The sequence below is a fragment of the Lissotriton vulgaris genome, chromosome 11, assembly GCF_964263255.1.
Source record: "Lissotriton vulgaris chromosome 11, aLisVul1.2, whole genome shotgun sequence".
NCBI classification, from domain to species: Eukaryota; Metazoa; Chordata; class Amphibia; order Caudata; family Salamandridae; genus Lissotriton; species Lissotriton vulgaris.
Window position 1 is genome coordinate 1,040,322,098 of NC_141699.1, and position 18,804 is coordinate 1,040,340,901.

The 18,804-nt window shown below is 43.9% G+C and overlaps 1 protein-coding gene across 3 annotated transcripts in view; it reads right to left on the reverse strand.

The window, feature by feature from the left end:
• LOC147684032 (fetuin-B-like) overlaps window positions 1–18,804 on the reverse strand; it is a 168,754-nt gene that overhangs the window by 97,286 nt on the left and 52,664 nt on the right. For 2 of the 3 annotated variants that reach the window (XM_086944373.1, XM_086944372.1), the window contains one exon: window positions 11,480–11,587. The exons of the other annotated variant lie outside the window; for it this stretch is intronic. In XM_086944373.1, the coding sequence (XP_086800499.1) occupies window positions 11,480–11,587 (108 nt within the window). The remainder of the gene's footprint in view (window positions 1–11,479; window positions 11,588–18,804) is intronic. 3 annotated transcript variants of the gene reach the window in all.

Consider the following 18,804-nt stretch of genomic DNA (forward strand, 5'->3'; position numbering starts at 1 on the left):
TCACCTCCCTGCCTGTGGTTCAATCTCTCTGTACAGCCTTCTGGGATACTTCACGATGGCGTCACCCAGGAGTCACTTGCCACATGTGCACTAAGGTTCTCAGTCCCCCTTGCTGACATAACTGTCAGGGCCTGCCATAGCAAACGTTCAAAGGAGCCCCCTTACTGGTTTGGCTCCAGGGCCTGGGCTCCCTCCCTTTGTTTAGTGGGCATGAACCGGCCCTCTTCCTGGCAGAGGATGACAGCTGTCAGATTGATGCAGGGCATTCCACCCCACATCTTCCTTCTGAGGAGCTGACCTAATCAAGGGTAATTTCTTCCTTTTGGGGGGGGGGAGACCTTTGTTCCTGCCACTGGAGAGACAAGTAATTAACCCAGCACAGCAGGGTGACAAAAGGCTTGGGCTCACATCCTGGGCTGAGCCACAGAAACATGACATTCCTGGATGATCCATAAGCTGTACATATATGACTTTAAACTTTACATCATTGTTCTTTTTAGACAGGCTACATTGTACATTGGTCTGACCCTGGTGTCTTTAGTCCAAAAGGAAGCGGAGCTGCACTCTAAGTCAGTTTTCCTCATAGTGTTTAATGGAAGGTCACTGCAGACTAGAAAGTAAAGCACACTGACTTTCCCTATCATTATACACCAACAATATAAGGCCCATCCCAGGTCAACACCCAACCCTTTAGAGTCCCTTCTGCGCAGGCTACCTGTGCTCAGTTCTTGGGCTATGCATGACAGGAGCCTCCCACATGCAGCCCTCACACGTGTGAACACGTGTGGACACATGTTCACATGTAACCAGTCAAGTGCCTTCTACCCTTGCTGAGAAGCAGCAGCCTTATCTTATAATGTGGACACTGGTGGTAAGTATGTGCAGTCCATTTTACCATGAGTTTACCATGGGTGAGTCACAGGTTAAGAGGTTCTCCCACAGTAAAAGGTCAAATTCCAGGTGATCAAAAAGTGAAAAATATGGGTGGCTTAGATGGTCACAACCACATTCTCACACATGATGCACCACAGCTAGCTGAATCTTATGGGGAAGAAATAGTGACTATGCATGAGTATTCTTCACCTAGTCAGTGATAACAAGTGATGAGGGGTTCTGACCAGACAGCCTTGTCAACTGTTGTTCGCCAGTTGCCAGCTCTCTCAGATGTCTTACGCTGATTGTCGGCTGCTAAGACCTTCTACCTCACTCAGCTGTGAGACCACCTACCCCTGCAGGGACCCCAGACCCCAGACTACACTACGAAAACTCCTGGTTCTAGGTTAGAGGGATCTAGGTCACTACTTGTCTACATGGACTTAGCAGATCTAGGCCGACCCTTGCCCTGGGCCATGCAACACTACGCCCCCCATTCATCTGGACAAGGGTACAGTGCCTCAGCACTGATGACTCCACACTGCAATGATCTAAAACCTATCCCCAGGGTCACTGGATGGCCCCCTCCTGGAGATCATTCCACCCAGAACCCTCTTTCTTCTGGGTTCCCACATCCTGATGATGCAGACTCTTTAGACCCTCACCTCAACATGCCTTTTGGGATGACTGTCTTCCCTAAAGAAAGAACATCCTTCTTGTTCCTTCAGTACCTCTCCCTTGCAGAGATGCACACTTGGCCTGAGTTCCTGGTAGGACCTCAGACCGGCCTTACCACCACACTGGTAGTGTAAGGGAGGAACACTGAGGGTGAACAAAGCAAACACAAGGAGATGATGGACGGAGTGCTGAAACTTTTCAGACACTCACCCCCAGTCACAGAACTGGGTTGAATCCATCATCTAATATGATGGCTAATATTAAAAATGATTAAAAAAAATACTACCATATTTGCCCCAAGATGCACGCAAAACGGTAGTCACAGCGCTAGCTTTATCCCGCCTGGACTATGGAAATGCACTGTATGCAGGAGCCAGAATAAAAATCATAGATAAGATGCAGCGCCTGCAAAATGCTGCAGCAAGACTGATCCTGGACATACCAAAGTTTCAGTCCGTCAGCCACAAATTAGCATCACTTCATTGGCTTCCAGTCGCCAAAAGAGTCAAATTTAAATCACTATGTTTGACCTATAAGGCCCTCCAGGGCAAAGGACCTCTCTTCATAAAAACTCAGTTGAGGAAATACGAACCATCCAGACTACTAAGATCTGGCCAACAAAAACTGATAGCAATACCTAAGTTCAAACGAGCGAACTGGGGGGGAAGAAGTTTCTTCGTCCACGCAGCAAGGACATGGAATCAACTTCCATTAGATATAAAAAACAGCCCATCTTTGGACTTGTTCAGAAAGCAAATTAAAACATGGTTGTTCACTGCATAAATCTAAGACCAGTTTAGGACTATGGACATATCATAGCGCCAAGACGCCTCCGGGCATTCGCGCGCTCTAGAAATAGATAAATCAAATCAAATCAAATCATCGTTCTTTAGCTCACGTTGCCACCTCAGTTCAGACCCAGCTATATGCAAATCAGTCTTGACCCTGTGCCTCATGGGAACAGTCCAGCCCGAACTACCAAGCCAGGTCTTCCCTGAACCGGAAACAAGCTTCCTGGGACCGGTTTCGGGCTAACAGCCCTCATCAGCCAAGCTAGCTTGAATCTAGTGGCAAAGTGAGCAAGGTATCCACGTCTGGGCATACCCTGCCAACTTAGGGCAGACAAAGCAAACACAAGGAGATGATGGACAGAGCGCTGAAACTTTTCAGACACTCACCCCCAGTCACAGATAAGGCATAGGACCAAGATTGATTTGCATATAAATGTGCCTGAACTAGGGTGGCGAAGTGAGCTAAAGAACGATGATGGATTCAACCCAGATTTGTGACTGGGGTGAGTGTCTGAAAAGTTTCAGCGCTCGGTCCATCATCTCGGTGTGTTTGCAAGGAACACTGAGGGTGCCTTGTCAGACAGCCTGCAGCTCACTCCCTCTTGGTAGCTCCAAAAAGAAACCACCCCAAGAATCTAGACCGTATCTTTGTTCTCCGCTGTGAGAACAGGGCCTATACATCAATTTCTCTGAAAGATGCATTTCCCTCTCGAAGTGCCTTTGGAGGGATCAGGAGCCCTAAGTCAGCTTCACCCAAGCCCACCTCTTTAGGCCCTCTCTGGTCTCCCAGCAGCGCCTCAGGAGACTGTCAAGGGACCCTAAAGATCACTGTTTGGCCTGTACCACCCAGTCTGTAGCACCGGGTCCCATCAATTAAAATAGCCCCCACCTGGCTTCTGGGTGAAGCTACCTTGAGAGTTCTGTCCAGCACAGTCCTCTGCTGCCTATCCCTCATTCTGGAATAGCAGTGGCTACCCCCAACTCAGCCTGATACACAGGGTCTCTTTACCTAAGATAGGCCCCACCTGGCTCAGGGTGACAGCTAGCTGTACCACTGTAGGTGGACCTGCCTTCTGCACTTAGCTGGGGTGACACCCCCAAACTGCCACCGTAAGGGGCCCCATAGATGCCCCCAAGGGCTGGTACACCTCTATATATATATAGTGCACCAGGCACAGGTCCGCTAAGTAAAAGCCTCTGCAGACTATCCCTCCCTGACCATGCAGAGCTCCCCCTGACAGACGTGGCTTCCTGCTCTCCTCCTTGACCTGGGGTCTGCCCAAACAGGACCTACCTGAGTCGTCACTCAGCCAGGCATTGCCTCAGTCACCTCCTCGGGTTCAAATCAACACCGCTCTAGGATGACAACCTTACGCTTACTTAGGTAACCACCTACCCTACCCCAACACATCAGAGTTCATTCCTAACCCTCCTTCTGGTATCTATGGAGTCCAGCACTGCCTCTCAGATCTCCACATGGTCAGTTACTTAGCCCACCTAGAGAACGTAGAGGTTACCAATACACCTCCTATTTCGGGAACCACTTTCGTTAGGAGCCACCCACCTCATGTGCCACCCCTGGTTGCTCACTCTCCCCACCATATAACCATTGATGACCATGGGAACCACAACTTTCTTGCACTCTCCTCCCACTGTTGGAAACGTTCTCAGAGATCCCCACCTTGGGAACCCCTAGGGATGTCACTACCAGTGTGAACAAAAACTCACACCTCACCCTTCCAGTGGTTTTGGCCTGCACCAATTTCGGGAAAAATTACTCTGGAGAGCATGACTTGCTTGGGCCCCTCACTTAGGCAATCTGCACTGCCCTTAACAGGTGCAGGAATTTCCCGGGCCCTTAATCACCTCCCTCATCCCACAAAGCAGGGACCACCACATCACCCCAATCTGTGGTGTGAGTATCAATTGCAGTCCCTAAACCCCTAGAGAAGAAAATCCTCCCCATGCAGGCCTAGTGTATGCAGCGTTAGGGTTCAAACGTACACTATGGCCTGAAACAACACTATGGAAACATTATTTGAAAAACACTCCCTGGGAACCTACCCTTTGTGAATGCAAACCAGTCATAACAACACATCTTAAACATTGACCCTAACTTTCGTCACATGACATATGTACGTGCGGGGGCTTTCCTTTCTCATACCTTTAGTTCACATGACCAAACCTTTGAACCCTTCTCAGAGCCTTACGCTCTAATATTTGCTCATTAATGCACAGGTAATAAGTGGCAAATGCTATCAATGCATACTGGAATGGGATACTATGTATCTCGCCGCTGAACATCAATGTTAGAAAATGAGTCATTGAAGGGGAGTGGCTTATCCACCGAGGAGGTATGTCGGATCTCCCGTGAGCTCCGTAGAGCTGCGGGGCTTTCCTCGACTTATGAACCTCTCTCCATTAATTCAGGAGCCTGCAAATTGGATTCCTTGGCGGCGGAACATGGTCCGGGATTACTGGTGGCAGAATTCACAGCTTTCCAGCCGCTTTTGCGGCTTTCTCGGATTTCAGAGATTTTCTGCAGCTTCGGGACGCCATTTTAGGCCGCCGAGCCCGCGTCCTTTTCCTCACGCTGAAGCACAGCTTGTCATCAATAAGCTAGCAGCTACATCGCGTTGCCTCCCTCTCTTCAATGAAATTTAAGGTATGGCATGAGTCGCGATTTTTCACCCGTTTTTTGACCTGGCATATTTCTTCTCAGCTGCCTCAATTTTGTATTATGGTGAAGCAACGGCCGCCATTTTAATGCTTGTCCCGGAGGATTACTTCATACTATGTGCTTCTACTTCATTGCTCCGCTTTCTCCTCAATGGCAAAAACACACAGCTGCTTGAATGACTCCTAGTAAATATGTGACTGCTTTCATTACATGAGCATTTTTATTATCCTGTATACTGCAGAGACTAGTCATTGTTGATGTACCTACATTGCCTCAGGTGGTAGTGTCTGATGCTTTTATCCTATTTTGGAGCTCTTATTTTGTGACTTACCATGTTCATTCTTGGGCGAGCCTCTTTGTAGCTACTTTTTTGACACATATTTGACCTTTTTTGAGCCTGACTTGATTCTCTTGCCTCAGTATTTTTTTTTTCTTTTCGCACTTTGCCTCTATTCAGCACAATTTCTTCAAATTTGGTGTGCTCTTACGTTGTTACTATGGCTCACGACGCAAGCAATATGAAGTCTTCTCATACCGGAACAAAGCCTAAGTGTCTTAAAAATGACCCGCCTTCCCCTATTCTTACTTCCCCAAATCCAGTTCTGGACTCCATATTAGAGGAGGTAAGGGGTCTCCAACCCTTTATGTCTGCTACTAATGAAAAACTCAAGCAAATTGAAGAAAGATGGGTTGTTATGGAAGGCAAGGTTTTAAACTTAGAACAACGCATCAGTGATATTCAGGATGTCTCCTCTAAAATTCCTCTACTGAAAGAAGAAATCCAAAAGTTAAAATTGCATACTGAGGACCTTGAAAATCGTAATCGTAGGAATAACCTACGTATTTATGGTGTTCCGGAGAATTTGGAGGGATCTGATATGGTGTCCTTCATACGTAAATTTCTTCACGAACTCTTAGATCTTCAACCGGAGTCTCATCCTCTTAAAATCCAGAGGGCTCACCGCTTAGGGCGTCTTAACTCCAATGCGACTAAACCTCGTGGTATTATTCTTCTGTTCCTTGAGTTTACGGAATTGATGAATGTTTTGAAGGCCGCTAGACTCAAACGACGTCTTATATGGTCTGGGCATAACATTTTTATTTCACAAGACCTTTCGAATGCAACGAATGCTCGACGTAAGGAGTTTTTGAATCTTCGTCCTCAAATGAGACAGTTGAACATCCAATATGGTATCCTTCATCCATGTTTTTGCAAGATCACACATAATGGCTGTACCCGTTCGTTTGATGATCCTCAGAGGCTCCACGAGTATCTACAGAGTGTTTCCTCACCTAGCATGGACACTAATACTTGATATTTTTTATTGTTTCTTATTTTTTTTTCTTTTCTTCCTCCTGTTTGAATTTGTTATGCTGATCTGATTGCTCTGGCTTCGTCATATTTTCTATTCTATGTAATTATTTTCTTGAGGTTCTGTCTTTTCACCCTTCTTTCACCCAACTTTGCTCTTCTGCTGCTCGCCTGGGTCTGTGTCCTCTTTGGTGTCTCCTCGCTCCCGATGTCTTGGTTATCTCTTTCTTCTCAGACCTGGCATTTTTGCCTTGATCTGTCTACTTATTTCTTTCCTGTTATATCTCTCTTTTCTCTCTTCTCCCTAGCTTGCTTCCTCCTTTTCTGTCTTCCCTTTTTGTCATGTGCACTCTCTTACTTTCCTCTTCCTGGACAATCTCTGTTTTTTTCATGGCTTCCATGTTTCTTGTCGTTGGTCACAATGTTTTTGGGCGCATTTAATCCTCTCAATATTCACGTGTTGGGTATTTTTTTCTTATGTAATGTATTTCTTTGCTGTGTCCTTTCTTGTAGTTGTCCTCCTGCAGTGTGTCTACTCCAAGTCTATTCCCTCCTCCCCACCTTCCATCATGTGTAACTTTGTTACATGGAATGTTCGAGGTCTTGGACATCCTGTCAAGCGTCAAAAGGTACTGTCTCATTTATCCAAACTTAATTCACAAGTTGTTTTTCTCCAGGAGACTCACTGTATAGATGTTGAATCTTCTAAGCTAAAAAGACAATGGGTGGGTCAAGTTGTGTTTTCCCCTGCTGTCAACAAGAAAGGGGGTGTTGCTATTTTGTTTCATAAAGGGTTGTCTGTCCAAATTCTATCTTCTCAAACTGATGATGAGGGACGTTGGGTAATGGCTAAGGTTGTGATCCAGAATAAGACTTTGATTTTATTAAACATTTATGGACCGGTACGGCCAGACCCCAAATTTTGGAATGATATTAAAATCCTTATCTCCTCAATTGACTGTCCAAATATTGTAATTGCTGGTGACTTTAACCAGTGGTTAGATCCGTTTTCCGACAGACTTTCCTCAAGCAAATGTAACCCTGATAAATCTCATAAATGTTTCCAATCTGCCATTGCCTCACACCCCCTCTATGATGTGTGGAAAACCTGCAATCCTGACTCCCTTGAATATATTTTTTTCTCGAATGTACACCATACTTGTTCAAGGATTGACTATATTTTGGTCAGTAAGTCTCTTCTTCCCTTCATTCAAAAATCCGAAATTGGCTGTATTTTTATTTCAGACCATGCTCCTGTCCATACGGTTCTTGACCTTACCCTTATTTCCTCTAGATTTAGTCGTTGGAAATTCAATACGTTCCTATTGTCTGATAATGCTTTTGTAAAAGAAGTCACAGTGTTTATTAATGAGTTTTTCACTTTCAACAACCCATCGGACACCTCTATCCCTAATAATTGGGATGCTTTCAAAGCTGCTCTTCGAGCATTTACTATCTCCTATGTCTCTAAAAAGAAGAAAATAAATAGAACTAAATATGAGGACCAACTTAAGAATATTAAGCAGCTTGAACACTTGTATTTTTCTTCTAAGTCTACTGATGCCCTTCAGAACCTAATTAAAGCAAAAACTGAGGTAAATAAAATCGCTACAGTTGAAGCATGTTATACCCTACTAAAAGTCAAATCTAAGTATCATGGAGGTCAAAACAAGGCGGGTAAAATGTTGGCAAATTATCTAAAAATTAAATCTGAATGTAAAACTGTTGGTCCTATTTTTAATGATTCTATCAATAAATTGGTTTCATCAGATGAGGACATTGCGGAAGTTTTTCATAACTACTATCAAACTCTTTATACTGATGACACACACCCTTCTGCGCAGAACTTAACATCTTTCTTTGATGGTCTCCGCCGTCGCTTCCTGATGAGTTTGACCAGTTGGAGAAAGACATTTCTCTTCAAGAAGTTCTTCGTGCTATCAACTCTCTGGAAAAGTCAAAGGCACCAGGTCCTGATGGGTTGCCAATTGAGTTCTACTCTGCATTTCATGCCATCTTTGTACCCAAATTACTTCAACTTTTTAAGTCTTTTATTTCTAATGCTAAGGCATCAGGGTCTTTCCTGGATGCTCTAATTATCATAATTCCCAAACCTGACAAAGAACACTCCCAATGTAAAAATGATCGCCCGATATCCTTGATTCATTATGACTGTAAATTTTTTGCTAAAATTCTTGCTTCACGTCTTGATTCCCTGATCCCACTTTTAAATAAAACTGACCAGGTTGGCTTTGTAAAAGGCAGACTGGCCGCGGATAATGCTAGTATGTTTTCTAACATTATCCCCCACAGTAAACATTTTAAACCCCCGCTAGCAGCCTTGTCTTTGGATGCGGAGAAAGCCTTCGATCGCATCAATTGGCAATTTATGTTCCGTACCTTGCAATGGTTTGGTTTTGGTCCCTCCTTTATTTCCTTGGTCAAACTCCTATATTCCTCTCCTCGTGCCTGTATTTTTGTCAATAGCCAATTTTCTAGGTTTTTTTCCTTGTCTAGGGGTACAAGACAAGGTTGTCCTCTTTCCCCATTATTGTTTATCCTATGCCTTGAACCTTTTTTGGAACGAATTCGAAATGACCGTAATGTTAATGGTTTTAAATTCACCTCTATTGAAGCAAAAATATCTGCATATGCTGATGACATATTGGTTTATATGGCCAATCCGGTCAAGTCTCTCCCTCCTTTTATGGAAGAAGTTTGTTTATATTCTTCCATTTCAGGTTACAAACTTAACTTATCTAAAACAGAAGTTTTACCCTTAAATTCCACCTGTTATCAATATATGTTTAATTCTACTGACTTTGCATGGTGTTCTTCCAAAATCAAATACTTTGGCATTTGGTTTTCTTCATCCCTTGTTGACACACTCAAATTTACTTTTGCATCCCTTATCAAGAAAATCAAATCCCTACTCCAAATTTGGTCTCCCTTATTCCTATCCTGGTGGGGTAGACTTGATACTATTAAAATGATGATCACGCCACATATACTTTACACTGTTTCTATGCTTCCTATAAAAATGCCTAATACATATTTTGTTCGCTTAAATTCTATTTGTTCTAAATTTTTATGGAATAATAAACACCCTCGCATCGCCCTACAAAAACTTATCCGTCCCAAGAATGAAGGCGGTGTCCGTTTTCCCAACTTTAAAACTTACCACTCTGCTTTCCTGGTTAAACAATCCTTCTCTTTAGCATATGATTTTTTAGACTCCCCACTACCTAGATGGGTTACTTTTGAACGTTCACTGTTAAAGGACTTCTCGTTTCAACACACTGTTTTTATGTCTAACTGTTCTTTTTTGGCCAAACACCCGGTTCTAAAATACTCTCAAACACTGTTGCATGACACATTCTCTAAGGATTTATCTCCTCTTCAATGTTTTATGGCATCCATTGTGTGGTACAATACGTTTCTTAAGTATAAGGGCATGTCCTTCTATTACAAGTATTGGAAAGAAAAGGGTATTTCATTTGTCCATCAATTTTTTTTTAATAACTCTATTCTTCCTTTTCATGAATTGCAAACTGTATATCAATTACCCAATTATTGTCTGACTGAGTATACCAACATAACTACCGCTATACAATCTCACTTATCAACTCTTTCCGCACCTGATACTCTACCCTCTTTCTCTCCTTCAACTCCACTTTATCCTTTGTTCTCTCTGCATCAACCTTAAGCTGCCCTTGTATATAAAATGTTGTTATCTAATGTTATTGACCAACCCAAATAGTCTACTGAGATTGCTTGGGAAACTGATTTGAATGTTTCTTTATCTGTTGATGTTTGGGATCGTTTATGGTCCAAATTATTTAAAGTTTCTATCGCTGCACGCATTACTCAATCACTTTTTTTTATTTATCATAGAGTTGTTATCACACCTGTAAGTATTTCTAAGTTTTCGCCATTATCTTCTCCACTATGTTGGTCTTGTTCTTCAGAAACAGGTACCCTTAAACATCAATTATACGAGTGCCCATCTGTTTTATCCTTTTGGAATTCTGTTTGGAATATAAGCATGCAAATGTTTCAATGTTCTTCTTCTTTAACATTATTAAATGTGTTTTTAGGTTTTGTACCGGATGATATAGATATTGTCACATCTAAAGCTAGATTACTTGATCTTTTCATTGCTATTGCGTTTAAAGTGATTTTATCTTGTTGGAAAGATAACTCCAAATTATCTGTAACTACCTGGTGGAACTTCATCTGTGACAAGCATAGGATTGCTGTCGCCTCCTCTTCTTCTGTCTCTTTAAAAATTAAATCGGATCTCCTATGGCTCCCCTTTGTTACTTATCTCTCGTCTAATCCTCCCAACTGATTGCCTGATCCTTTCCTTCCTTGCATATATTCTCCTGACTCTTGGTTTACTTTTCTCTTCTTCTTATTTTGCTCCTATCCCTTCTCTCCCTTGCCTTTTTCTCTTCCCTTCTTAATCTTTTCTTTTCTTTCTCTTTACTCTTCCCATGGTTTAACCCTTTATTTTACATTCATTTTATGCCTCATGCTTTATCTTATTATGTTAATTCCTATCATTGTATGGCTTTGTATCATATTTGCTAAAACCTAATAAAAATCTCTTAAACAAAAAAAAAAGAAAATGAGTCATTAGTTGTGTGGCCTAACAAGTAATGGGTCTATGTTTTTCCTCCACGTCTAACAAAAGCCCCCATTGTAGTGCTTGACTCTCATAGGGTCGAAAAGCAGAGCAGCATACACCACCTCCCTTGGGTGGGCCTTGGACTGCTCTGCTTTGCTACCCTATGAGATTCAAGTGCTACAAAGGGGTTTTGGTTTCCAGTGGAAGACAAATGTAGACCCATTACTTGTGCAAGTCACACAACTAATGACTCATTTGTTAACAGGTAGAATGCAGAATGTACCTGCATAAGCTGGGCAGAAGACATTCACAGGAGGTTTCCAGACTATGGCATGAATGTTAGTTTGATTGTGGCATGTGTATCTCTTTTTTCAATTTGACATCTGTCTTTAGCAAAAGAAATCTAATATTTAGACATGTCAAAGAAATCCCAAACTGTGCACTCTATTTGTATTTCAAATCCATCTTGTGTGAAGCGTACGTTCTGCTGTAAATCTCATGCTCAGTGTACTTACTGCGTGACTGAAGGGTGTGAGGTGGCAATCCTTCCAGCTCTTTCGACTTACAAGATGGCAGTCTGTTTCAAGCACATCAATTGTGAAATAATAGATATTTCCAGCACCCTAAAAATCAAGGAACATTAAGCTTTTTTTATAAACAGAGAGTAAAAAAGTTCAATCAAATAAACCACCCAGTTCTTGAAACTCCTAACATTGAAACTGCTATTCCACCTATATTTACGCCTTTCATCTCTGTGCGATAAATCTTGTGCTAATCTTGTTCCACAGACACGGTCGCTCCTCCTCGCTGCTCCCCGACCTGACTCCAGCCTGGTATCGTTACTCTACTCAGCTGATTGTAATCATTGCCATCTGTGTCTGAACGCGCATTACGGGACCGCTGCAATTGTAGACTTCGATATTATTTAATTATTTCAGTGATATAGCTGGTGCGCTCTGCGATCTAATTGCTGTCGCCTAATAGCGCTGACCACCTCGCCTGCTTGGCTGCTGCTTGTACCACTGTGCCGTCCCTGTGTTGCCCTGACTGCCCTTTCGCTCAGTTTGTCCTGCACTTGGATCTTTGCTGTGGCTGCCTGCTCCGCGCTGCCGGCCATTTTAGTGTTAAGGCTGTTGTTGTTTGTGTCACCACGCCCGAGGCTCCACCCCGCTCCCGCCTTCCCAGCTGACCCTCCCTCCCACTTAGACCATTTGCCCCACGCTGCATAGATCGCGCTGTGACCGTCCTGTGTTCCACAGACACGGTCGCTCCTCCTCGCTGCTCCCCGACCTGACTCCAGCCTGGTATCGTTACTCTACTCAGCTGATTGTAATCATTGCCATCTGTGTCTGAACGCGCATTACGGGACCGCTGCAATTGTAGACTTCGATATTATTTAATTATTTCAGTGATATAGCTGGTGCGCTCTGCGATCTAATTGCTGTCGCCTAATAGCGCTGACCACCTCGCCTGCTTGGCTGCTGCTTGTACCACTGTGCCGTCCCTGTGTTGCCCTGACTGCCCTTTCGCTCAGTTTGTCCTGCACTTGGATCTTTGCTGTGGCTGCCTGCTCCGCGCTGTCGGCCATTTTAGTGTTAAGGCTGTTGTTGTTTGTGTCACCACGCCCGAGGCTCCACCCCGCTCCGCCTTCCCAGCTGACCCTCCCACCCTCCGCCCCCTCCACCATCCATTTATGGCCAATGGTCCCACGCGCAGCGTCCACGCGCTTCGGCCACGCCGAAGGTGCGCCAAAGGTAAGCCCGTCTACGCCCGTCCGCGCCTGGACCGCGCCCAGCGCCAGACCCCCTGCCCCGCGTGCTGCCCAGCCCTCTCGCATTACCTACGATGCCGCCACCCTCCTAGCCCTTAACCCCGGTCGCGCCCCCAACTGCGTCCAAGCCGCTCCTGGACGCACCCATGGACCGTTCTCCTGCTACTCCTGCAAATTTAGCGGCACCGACAACATCTCCGCTATGACCACACCACAGATTCCCGACCCCAACCACCTACAATGCATCCTTCTCAACACCCGCTCGGTCCACAGGCACGCCATTGACCTTTGGAACCTACTAGACGCCATCTCTCCGGACGTCGCCTTCCTAACGGAAACATGGATGAACGCTTCCTCCGCCCCTGACATCGCCATCTCTATCCCTGATGACTATAAGATCACACGCAAGGACCGCACCGACCATACAGGAGGAGGAATCGCTATCGTCCATAAGAAATCCATCCGCATCTCAACCAGCTCCGACGCCAACCTCGCTAACTCCGAACACCTTCACTTCCAGATCCACACCGACCCCAAGACAACTCTTAGAGGCACCCTCCTCTACAGGCCACCAGGACCCCGCGCAAAATTCAGTGAAGACATCACGGACTTCATCACCCCACACGCGCTCCCCTCCAAAGACTACATCCTTCTGGGAGACCTCAACTTCCACCTTGAAAAGATCAACGACCGCAACACCGCCACCCTCTTAGACAACCTCGCCAACCTCGGACTTAAACAACTGGTCACTGCCCCCACCCACATCGCAGGTCACACTCTCGACCCCATCTTCACCTCCAGCAACCATGTCTCCTTCAGCCACACTACGGATCTCCTCTGGACTGACCACAGCTGCGTTCACTTCACCTACAACAAGCCGAAACCCATCATCCACCTCCAACCAACTCTACAAAGAAACTGGAACAAAATCACCACGGATCTGATCTCCACATCGCTCCTTCGAACCTCCCCAGCCCTCTCTTCTAACGCCAACGAAGCCGCCTCCAACCTCACCCTTTGGTTATCCAACACCGCCGACACCCTAGCACCACTGAAAAAACGTCAACATAAACTTGGCAACAAGAAGGCCTCATGGTTCAACGATGATCTCAAGAAGTCCAAGAAACTATGCCGCTCCCTTGAAAAGGCCTGGAAAAAAGACCCATCCACCAGCAACAAGGACGCCTTCAAAAGCGCCACCCGTACTCACCACCAACTGATCAGAAAAGCCAAGAAAACAGCATTCAAGGATCGACTTGACAACAACGCCCACAACAGCAAGGAACTTTTCAACATCGTCAAGGAATTTTCCAACCCCTCGGCCAACTCCAACGACATCACCCCCTCTCAAACCCTCTGCGACTCCCTAGCCTCTTTTTTTCCACAACAAGATTGCTGACATCCACAACAGCTTTGACAACCAACCCGGAAGCCAACCCACCCTACCATCTGCTGACCATCTTCCCCCCGTAAACACCCTTAACGCCTGGAACCCAATCTCCACTGAGGACACCATCCGCCTGATGAATTCCATCCACTCTGGATCCCCCACAGACCCATGCCCTCACCACATCTTCAACAAAGCAGACTCCGTCATAGCTCCGCACCTCCGAGACGTCATCAACTGCTCCTTCAACTCCGCTACCTTCCCAGAAGACTGGAAACACGCTGAACTCACCGCCCTTCTGAAAAAACCAACAGCAGACCCCACCGAACTCAAAAACTACCGCCCCATCTCGCTTCTTCCATTCCCGGCCAAAGTCATCGAGAAAGCTGTCAACAACCAGCTCGCCGCCTTCCTCGAAGCCAACAAATCACTCGACCCCTCACAATCTGGCTTCCGAGCCAAACACAGCACTGAGACCGCCCTCATCGCAGCAACAGACGACATTCGAACTCTACTGGACAATGGAGACACAGTCGCCCTCATCCTCCTCGACCTCTCTGCAGCCTTCGACACAGTCTGCCACAGCACCCTTTTACAACGCCTCAGAAACATCGGAATCCAAGGAAAAGCACTGGAATGGATCACCTCGTTCCTCACCGGAAGAACCCAGAGGGTCCGCCTCCCACCATTCAAGTCCGAGGCCTCTGAAATCATCTGCGGCGTACCTCAAGGATCCTCACTCAGTCCCACCCTCTTCAACGTATATATGAGCCCCCTCGCGGCCATCGCACGCCATCACAACCTCAACATCATCTCTTACGCGGATGACACTCAACTGATCCTTTCTCTCACCAAGGACCCCAGCACCGCCAAAACTAACCTACACGAAGGAATGAAAGAAGTCGCCGATTGGATGAAACAAAGCCGTCTGAAACTGAACTCAGACAAAACAGAAGTCCTCATCTTAGGTACATCCCCATCTGCATGGGACGACTCCTGGTGGCCGGAAGCCCTCGGAAAAGCACCCATCCCGACAGACCACGCACGGAACCTCGGCGTCATCCTGGATTCTTCACTCTCAATGAACAGACAAGTCAGCGCCGTATCCTCTTCCTGCTTTAACATTCTTCGCATGCTCAGAAAAACATTTCGCTGGATCCCCTCCGAAACAAGGAAAACAGTCACCCACGCTCTAGTCACGAGCCGACTGGACTACGGAAACACCCTCTACGCAGGTACCACCGCTAAACTCCAGAAGAAACTACAACGAATCCAAAACGCCTCAGCCAGGCTCATATTAGACATCCCACGCAACGAACACATCTCTGGTCACCTTAAAGACCTCCACTGGCTACCCGTTAATAAGAGGATCACTTTCCGACTGCTTACCCACGCACACAAATCACTCTACGACATCGGACCAGATTGCCTCAACTCTCGACTGTCCTTCTACACCCCCTCCCGCCAACTTCGCTCTTCCAGCCAAGCCTTCGCCACTGTACCTCGCATCAACAAGACCACCATGGGAGGCAGATCCTTTTCATACCTGGCTGCCAAAACATGGAACTCACTCCCCGCTTACCTTCGCCTCACCCAGAATCACCTAGCGTTCAGAAAGCAGCTTAAAACGTGGATATTTGACAAATAATCCTCCTCCCCTTCCTAAGCGCCTTGAAACCCTCTGGGTATGTAGTGCGCTATACAAATTTTATGACTTGACTTGACTTGAATGACCGCCAGTGGTAGCTAATTTTCCACATGGTATTAGGCAGGATGCAGGTCCAATGTTGTAAAAGGTGGATACCGCAATTACGGTTGATATATTCTTCACGTTTTTCATGGTGATTATTTTGAGTCTTTTGCTGGTGGTATCATAACACATTTACCATGGAATAATTTGTTCGAAAAGTAGTTATTTGCATTTGTTTCTTTAAAGCTCAAAAGATCTTCATTGAGAATTCATTAAAAAAAGGTATAGCACCATGCCACTCTGCCACAATAGGCATGCCCTTTTAGCAAGGGTTGTTGTTGCAAGAAATACTGGAAGATAGGACACCAGTCTGGGATGTACATGGTAACAAACATTAACTATTTAAAAAACCATGTAAGCTATGAACGATGATACTCAAATAGGGTTCACTGATAGAATATCAATGTCACAAACATCATTGTTCTAAATATCGAGAAAAAAATATCGACTGCAAAAATATCTACTCAATTACCTTTACAGGTAAGTACGAAAATAACGACTCCAAAATATTGAGGTAAAAATATAGATGGCAAAAGTATTGATATAATAATATATATACAATAACATATTATATATTAAATATATTAAATACAAATATTATTTTTAACAAAATAAATTACATTTTGGGGTCGATTCCGATTCGGGGAAAAACCGCTCCGAATAGCCTTTCGGAGCGTTTTTCCAGTACGAATCGTACCTTGCAACGTGCCCCGTACGTACGACGAAGTACGATTCGTACCAGGAGCTGGACTTCGTACGAATCGTACAGAGACCGTACGAATCAAATCCCTGTACGAATCTCCCTCGGAACCCGCTGTACGCGACATCTGTATGGTTCGCGGCTGATTTTTCTGACTCGGCAAGTACGATTTGTGTCAGGTACACACCATACGACCCTTTTTCTACGGGAGCTGAAAACAGCTGTAAAAGTAGAGTTTGCCCCGAAACAGGTACGGAACGCCCCCCCTGGATACACCCCATGATCGCAGGGATATGGTGCGTAACCCTGCGATCATGGGGTGTACAGACCGTACCCCATGTTCGCTGGGTGTACGGTACGTACACCCTGCGATCAAAGGGGTACAGTGCGTACACCCCATGATCGCAGAGGTACGCACCGTACCCCGCGATCATGGGGTGTACGGACCGTGTATGTGATTGTGTGCTTTTCTGTACGAATCGCCCTTACCTACCGTACAAATCGTGTCCTCATACCCCGGTCCGGATCGTACTCGTCGGGTCGTACGGCATGTTTACGATTCATACGGAGCGGGCTCCGGATAAGAATCGTACGGACGCTTTTTTTCTAGGATCGGAATCAACCCCTTAATGTACATTTAACTACATATAACAAATAAACCTAATTAAAAAAAATATAAACACACAAACATAATCATTTATATTTATACATATATTTACTTAGAAATAATTTATTAACTATTATCTTTATTTCATTTTTAAACTTTAAAATTATATAAAAATAATATATATATATATATATATATATATATATATATATATATATCAATATTTTAATATAAAAAAAATGTATAATAAACTAAAACATTCAACTATTTAAAAACAATTAGGTAACATTTCCCATTGCAATGAGTGCAACAGTAGGGAAAGTATTAGACAGCTGAACAAATAATGTTACTATTCCAACTCCAGTGAGTGCAACAGTAGGGAAAGTGTTGGATAGCGAAGAGGTCAAAATTACAATCCCACTCCATAGAGTGCAACAGTAGGGAAAGTGTTGTATAGTGGAGGAATTTAATTTACCATTCCAACTCGAGTGAGTGCAACAGTAGGTAAAGTGTTGGATGGTAGAGGGGTAAAAATTACTATTCCCACTTCATTGATAGCAACAGTAGGGAAATGTTGGATAGTGGAGGGGTCAAAATTACTATTCCCACTCCAAAGAGTGCACACTAGGGAACATTTGGGATAGCGAAGGGGTAAAAATGACTATTCCCACTCCAGTGAGTGCATCAGTAGGGAAAGTGTTGGATAATGGAGGGGTAAAAACTTACTATTCCCACTTCAGTGATAGCAACAGTAGGGAAAGTGTTGGATAGCGGGGGGTAACAAATACTATTCTCTCTCCAGTGAGTGCAACAGTAGGGAAAGTGTTGGATAGCGAAGGGGCAAAAATTACTAATCCCACTCCAGTGAGTGCAATAGCAGGGAAAGTATTGGATAGCGGAGGGGTAAAAATTACTATTCCCTCTCCAGTGAGTGCAATAGTAGGGAAAGTGTTGGATAGCGGAGGGGTAAATATTACTGATAATACTTAAACAGTTAAAAAAAACAAAAAAATATCACATTTAAAAAATCATGAAAATAAGAAAACAATATTTAAAAAATATAAATTTAAATATATTAAACATATAAAAAGAACCCATAATACAATATGAATTCTATATAACAAAAACATACAAATAATATATAAAATAAGTTAATAAATACATTGATAAACAATAATTCTTTAAAAGTAACAAATATTTCCAAACAAAAAAATTATTTAAAACATAAATATATTTATTTTAATTCGTACTCTTTAACACCACACCAATAACAACACTCTCCAAAAGTTTTAATTAAATTTATTTCCATAGTTAATGGTCAATTTAAAAACATCTTATAAATTAAAAAAAAATAAGCATTGAGTACACAAGCTTTAACACTCTAATATCCACAACATACACCTAAATTAAACTACAAACTAATAAAACACAATTATATATTATTTTTTAAAGAAAAACTATTACTATTTAAAACTAATTATTAAATAACAAAATTCTATTTAATATCCACCCCTTTAAAAGTGAAAACAAAATACAAAAAAATAAACATTTACCCCAAATAAATATCAAATAATTAACATTAATTAACAAGTATATATCAATTAATTAAACACAAATGACTTTCC